This window comes from Calonectris borealis, chromosome Z (assembly GCF_964195595.1).
Source record: "Calonectris borealis chromosome Z, bCalBor7.hap1.2, whole genome shotgun sequence".
Lineage (NCBI taxonomy): Eukaryota > Metazoa > Chordata > Aves > Procellariiformes > Procellariidae > Calonectris > Calonectris borealis.
This window is the reverse complement of record NC_134352.1, coordinates 82,888,086-82,894,865: the sequence shown is the minus strand read 5'-3', so window position 1 is coordinate 82,894,865 and position 6,780 is coordinate 82,888,086. Positions and strand designations below refer to the sequence as shown.

Genomic DNA, 6,780 nt, shown 5'->3' with positions numbered 1-6,780 from the left:
CTACATCCCTTAAGAAGCCATCGCTTGCGCTGGGTGGCAAATATATCATAAAATCATGGAATAGTTTGGGTTGGAAGGGACCTTTAAAGGCCATCTCGTCCAACCCCCCTGCCATGAGCAGGGACATCTTCAACTAGATCAGGTTGCTCAGAGCCCCGTCCAACCTGACCTTGAATGTTTCCAGGGATGGGGCATCTACCACCTCTCTGGGCAACCTGTGCCAGCGTTTCACCACCCTCACCGTAAAACATTTCTTCCTTCTATCTTCTTTATATGCCACCATGTGTCCCCCTCCACTCCCTCCTACCTGCATGGGCACAGCAGGAGAGGGGCTCCTGCATCCTTGCACCCTGAGGGGCTCCTCTCTTCCCCTCCCCTCTCCAGTTGGGAAAAAAAAAAAATATATCCCTGGCGTACCTCTGAGGTTGGTGTTTTCCAATTACAGCTCAAGGGAATCCCACGATCTCTCCGACGGTAATTTATCATTGTTTCTACTTGGAGAGCATCGCTTGGCTCCAGCGAAACCGATGCTCAGGGGAGCCAGAAATCATCCCCACCACATCAGCATTTTCAATATATAATGTTCCTGACTAATTCCCCTTGCTCCTTGGCATCTTTCTTTTGCTCCCCTAGTATGCAAAAGAAAAAGTATTTAAAAAAAAAAAAAAAGAAAAAAGGGTTTTTGGTTGTGAATGCCAGTTCCCTAGAGGGTTTTCAGCTCGGTCCCTATGGTTGGTGTGCTGAGGTCTTTATTTCAGGGGGAGCTTGGATCGCAACAGCTCACTCCTTTGGGGACTACCTCCTAATTCTATTTTGAGCATTAATGCAATTAGGTTTCATTTGAACAACCACTCCATTCTCCGTACGGATACAGCCTGAAACTTGCATACAAACGCTCGCCGGTGCGGGTGCCCGTGCTTGAAGGCAGGGTTACAACCCAACCCCTCCAGAAAGCAGCAAACCCCCCTTCCAACCGGCCTTCCCCTCCCGCGCCGAAACCCTCATGGCCTCAGCAGTGCCGAGTTTTCTCCCTTCCTGTTATCAGAGATGCTTTTGCACGGGAGAGGAGTCGGCAGCGTACATCTCCCAGCACCTCTCCAGCGCTATTATACTCCAAAGCACAGCTATAGGCACCGACTCCAGTAACCATCGTTTTGGACCAGTGCTGGCTGTGGCTGCTAAAGCCAACTGCCTCACAGCACACAGGAGAAAGCATCATGGACAACGGCAATCATGAAGACAGCCCTTCCTTGGATTTCGATATGCCAAGCTGATTTGTTAAGATACAGAAAGCAAAGAAACAGAATCTACTCCGATGTTGTGCCCCTACAGAAAGAGTCCAGCACCAGCAGATAAGCAGGAACGAAGCTTCTCCCTATTGCTTCATTAATTTCACTCCCAATTTTTATTTTTTTTAAGCTTCTCTAAATTTGCAACACACTGTAAACGCAAGGAAAGGAAGCACACGCGGCTGAGGCAAAGAGCGCAACCCTTCTGACTGTAAACAGGATTTTGCTTTTTCGCCTCTTCCCCCCCAAAGGGTGGGAAAGTTTGACCTCTTTATTCCCCCTCTGCAATATATTAATCAGGCACCAAAATAAGGAATCTATGAAAAAATATTTGGTGCAAATTAGGTAACAGCAACATGTCCACCACAAGATGAGTAGGGCATCAAACACAACATTTCTTAAGCTAACATGCTCCAGCTGCCATCCATAGAAATAGCTAAAGGACCCCTAACATGTTTCTACGTATTCGAGAGGTATATATACAATCCTCATGAAATGCAGGATTGACAGGCCAGACTACCACAACTAGTTCCTTCATGTTCAATACTAAATCTTCTGCAGCACGGGGTCTCTGAGCTCCGGGAATGCCAGCTCCCTTTCACCGGGCCCGTACCCTGCGTATGTGCAATATCTCCTACCGCTAGATATTGTACCGCCTCCTCCTCCTCCTCCTCCTCACTAACGTGCCTGCAGACTTTTCCTCTCAATCAAATGGCTCAGAAGGCAAAAATTTTGCTGCAAGGGTTTATGGCCATACGACCTGGTAAGGAAAATGGTGTGTCCAGCCAGTCCTTTCAGCTGTCCGAGCCGAGCTGTGTTTCAATGTCCACCCTGCAGATCGGGCACTTCTTGCTGGTGGCCAACCACTGGTCCACGCACACTTGGTGGAAGAGATGCATACAGGGCAACCGCCTGCAGAGAGAGAAGTACCACCCCGTCAGGATGAAGGAGGTCCAGGGGACCAAGAAGAGCCAGAAAGCAGCAGCTGGGGCTGCTTCAAACACGGGGAAGCACCGATGGAGTGACACCAGTGCTGCCTAGGTCCTACACCCTTCCCCAGCCATGCCAGCTCACATAGGGCAGTAGGTCAGAGATGGTGTCCCTGGATAAAAGCCTTTTAGAAAACCCCACACCCTCCTGAATTGGGCTGTTCCAGTTATTAATTGCCCTGGCTGCTGCTTTTTAACCTTTCAGGAATATTAGGTTATACTCCAGAGCCTCTTGGTTCTTCATCATTGTAACTCGTTAGCAGTCAGGTGGGTCCCCACCGCTCCTATGTGGGTGTCTGGTGTGCCCAGGGAACGTGGTTGCTTTTCACCTACATCACCTTTGTCACCTCTTCACTCACCCTTGCAAGCCAGAGGGACCCTGAACCACAAGGACGCACAGCAAGAGGATCAGAGTTTTTCTTGATAGTTTAAGGCAGTTAAAGGGTGAGGAGCAGGACCAGGTAGTGCAGCTGCACTTCCCACCTGCAGCTCCTTCAGCCGAGGTAGCTCAGCCCCTTGCAATTGCTTGTCCCCATCCTCGGTCACAAGCAGAGGTTTGACCCAGCCAAGGGCCTGGGGACATCCGTGAGGGATAATTGGGGCTTTGTTGTTGGCTCAGGACATCTCCCTGTGACCGTGCGGGCTGAGTAATCTCACTTATTCTACAATAAAGCAGCTCCGTCCCTCCGGCCACAAACTAAACTCCCCTGGACATCACACCTATGCGCCCTTTTATCGTACTTTGGTCATCTGTTAAGCTCGGTAGTTGACATCCCCGAGCTCCAGATAGCTGTGTGAGACTTGGGACCCATCCTTCTCTGATACTTGCCACTTGGCCCATTGGCACAGCCTTGAAGCAAGTGATTCAAACCCAGGAGATACTATAAAATCTTGGCCCTCTTGCTGCTGCAGAGCTCTTCCTACCTACAGCCCATACCGATGTCCATCTAAATAGCATTTGGTTTCCCAGATCCTGCAACAGTCCAAGTGAGTTTGCCAGGACAAGAACAGGGACAACCCCACCAGCGCATGGCAGCATTAATCCCAATAAACGCAACTCAGATGGCATCGAGAGGCAGAGGAGCAGATGGAAGGATCATACCTGACGTCTTCTCCGTCTTCAAGCATGGACAGACAGATTGTGCATTTCTCGTCGGTGTCCGACTCCTCTCCATCCTCTTGCTCAGCTTTGCCCTCCTGCGGTCTTCTCTGCAGCAAGGTCAAGGATATAATTTGGTTACGACTTGACTTTCTAATGCTCTCCCAAGCCTGGGTAGTTGCAGGAAGGCAAATAAAAAGAGCTTCGTCTCTCAGCCAGATCCTCCAGCTTGGGGCAGCCAGCCCAGCCAAAATAACCAGTGAGGGGAGGATGCCACCAACATGCTGTTGGTTGGCACATCTCCTCCTGGGGCTGGTGGCAGTGGGGCTGGTGGTAGTGCCCCAAGGAGCAGCCTGTCCTCTGCTGCCGTAACACAGCCCCCCCACCACCTCGTCATCCTCCTTGCAGTGGGGATGGCCCCATAGTCTCCTTTGCTGGACTCTTCTCCTGGAGACCCCAAAGCATGTGGGGCCACCACTGCCAGGAAGGGCAACCACTGTGCCCCATGCCAGCTTGGCCACTGGCCCAGCCCCACGCTGCGCCATGGGGCAGTGCTTAGCCTGTCAGCTCTCCCCTTTTCTCTTCCCCCGCCCATCAATTCCTATTAATATCATTTTTCTGGATCTATTGGAGATGCGGTCAAAGATAAGCGCAGCAGGAGTTGACTCACTTCCAACTTGGGCAATGTAACGTCCCTACTTGTTACTGCCCAGCCGGGAATGACTAACATGTGAAATTACTACGCAAACAAGCACTTTTCCCATTTTCTATTCAGCACGACCCAAAAACATGGCACCCATTTCCTTATGGGCAGGAGATCAGCTCCAACAGAGGAGACACCTCTTGCAGAACGAGGGGAGGACAAGGTCCCCCACGCCATGGAGCCAGCGCCCTCACGGCAGGGCGCGCGGGCAGCGCCGCTTGCATGCAGAATGGGGTGGGTTGGCATGCACGAAGCCCCCTTGGTGTGTGCACTTTCTTACCAGGTGCGGACAGGGGGGAAATTGCACCCGCTGGGTGGGAGAAGGTTGAGACCCTTTTGAAAATTTGGCCCGCAGCTTCCTAGCCTAGAAGTGAGAAACAGCCAGCTGAGCTACACCACCGCTTCAGCCCGGGAGCCCCACAAGATATTAAAGCACCAATTCTGGATTTTACATTCCTCCCCCATTTTGGGGAATATTGACAGCGCCGGTTTGCCAACCCTGAGGATTGCGACCCACCAAAGTCCTTCCTTCTGTCTGCTCCGTGCCCACAACCCTTGGCCAACTGAGAGGGGCTGGCAGCCGTGCCGCGGTTTTGGGGCGCTCACCTTCTTGTACTTGTGGGGGAAGGTGAACCTCTCGATGGTGTTCTGGACGGCACCTCGGCTCACGCTGCCCAGCCTGTCCTCCAGCTGCAGCAGCTCCTGCGGCGCAGGAACAGCAGCAAAGCACCATCAGCATTGCTCCTGGAGCAGGAGGTCCCACCATCCCACCCCACCTGCTGGGGACCAAGGCTCCCTCCTGCCTTTTCCTTGGTGGAAATGTCCATCGAACCCAAATCAGCCATGCTTTAATGATGAATCTGAGCCCTGGCTCTTGGGCTAGTAACTAAGGGCTCAAGGCAAACAGCTAGATATCCAATATTTCAGAAATTAGGGTGGAATTTAAGCTGTGTTTGACGGAAAACAAAAGCCTGCAGAACTGGAGCGCTTTGTTCACAGACATGAATTGAGCCAGAGTCAACCCGAGCCAGGCCCAGGTACCCTGGACTAAACCATCTTTTACCAAACCCACTCAACCCCTTCGCCTTCCAGTTATTACTAAAATTGCTACAAGACTCAACGCAACCATCATGCCACAAAACAGTCTTACAAGTTTATGCCAGAGCTTGCACAGATTCCTAGCACTTAAAAATTTAATAATAATTCCAGTCCTCGAGATACGTACTTCATAGCTCTCCCGCACCGCGGATGTGTGCCTGCTCGGGTTCAGTCCCTGAAGAGCAAGTAACTGAAGCTGAGGGTAAGGGTAATTTCTGATTTCGTGAACAACCTGTGAGAAGTGAGGGAGAAAAATAAAGCCACCTGTACATAGAAATCCCTCGTGTACCCCAATTTACATTTAGTGCTTTAAAAATTCAAAATGAAAGAGCAGACCGACACCTTCCCCAATGGAAGCCTTTTAATAACCAAAAAAAAAGGTTTAATTAAATAGATCTCCTATAAATGATAACTAAAAACTAGCATTTCTTCTGAATAAACTGTTATAATAATTCATGTTGCATCTATAACATTGCAGTTCCAAACTCTCAACATGGATTAGCTGAAAAAGAGATTTTTTTTTTTTTTTCTTAAATGGGTGGATTTCTCTTCATCCAAGCTTTGGTTTTTTTAAGCCTTGCTGTAGTATGCAGGTGCCAGGGGCACGAGGAAAAAACACTCTTGTGGGATTTCTGAGGATGCTTTAAGGATTAGCGTGGCTCAGCAAGGCTCAGCTCCAAATGCAGCACCCTGCTAGGAGAAGGGCCAGCAAATGACCCCAGTCAGCCCATCTTCTTGTCAAACACCATCCCCACCGTGCAACAGGTCATGCAAAACCTTTATAGATGTAGAGAGCAATGCTGTGAGGAGGGATGGTCCTCGAGGCTGAGCCAGGGGAAGGGAGTCATCTACTGCCAACGGCAGGGAGCCCATAATTTGTTCCAGTATTAATAATATTATTAGTAATAACTGCCGAGTCTCTCACGACCTGTCCAGGTTTTGCAGACCAGCTTGTGAGCGTGGTGCTGCATGCGATGGACCGAATCTTTCCAGAGCAGCTGAGCTCTTCTTTCCTTTCTCTAATCCAGAGTGCAATGATGCAACATTATCCTTTCAGACACTCCCTCCCACGGCCGGAGATAAGTGGGATTTGCAGAAGACAGGTGATAGAAAGATAGCAGCCTTTATTTTGACTGCCTTCTGGCAGACAATGCATAAAACATTTCTCGGTAAAAGCATTTCACTTACCATCTGTGTCGAGGATGTGCTTCTGGGGAAATGGTGCATCCGAGGTGTAGCTAAGTAATGCTGATAGGGCTGAGGGACCGGCCGGACCTGGAACTGGGCGTGAGTCAGTCCTGCATCGACACTGAGGTCCCTGTGGGCACGAGGATGAAGATACAGCTTTGACTGCATGGTCTACAGCAAGTCAAATCGTGCTCATGGGGCAACTTCCACAGGTGGGCTCTGGGCTGCTGTGGGTGCCTCAACCTGGGGTGATGCTACTGCTTGGAAGGGAGGTTCCTCCAATTTGGGCAATTGCCCACCAGGCCAGCACGAAGGATTGAGGGGTTGTTTTTATGCCAGTTAGTGTTTGTGTCTTAGCTGGGGTCAAGTCTGCTAATTTCAGAGCAAGAACATTTTGGTGGCTCCAATCAATCC

General features: G+C 50.3%; 1 protein-coding gene across 1 annotated transcript; it reads right to left on the bottom strand.

Moving 5' to 3' along the window:
- Positions 1 to 1,223: 1,223 nt before the first annotated feature.
- On the bottom strand, positions 1,224 to 6,483 carry LOC142076087 (E3 ubiquitin-protein ligase ARK2C). The gene is made up of 5 exons (XM_075138473.1): positions 6,367 to 6,483; positions 5,306 to 5,410; positions 4,687 to 4,782; positions 3,381 to 3,487; positions 1,224 to 2,201 (listed from the first exon to the last, which is right to left on the bottom strand). Exons 1-5 carry the CDS (start codon positions 6,403 to 6,405, stop codon positions 2,084 to 2,086), a joined length of 465 nt encoding a protein of 154 aa, XP_074994574.1. The 5' UTR covers positions 6,406 to 6,483; the 3' UTR covers positions 1,224 to 2,083.
- Positions 6,484 to 6,780: the final 297 nt, after the last annotated feature.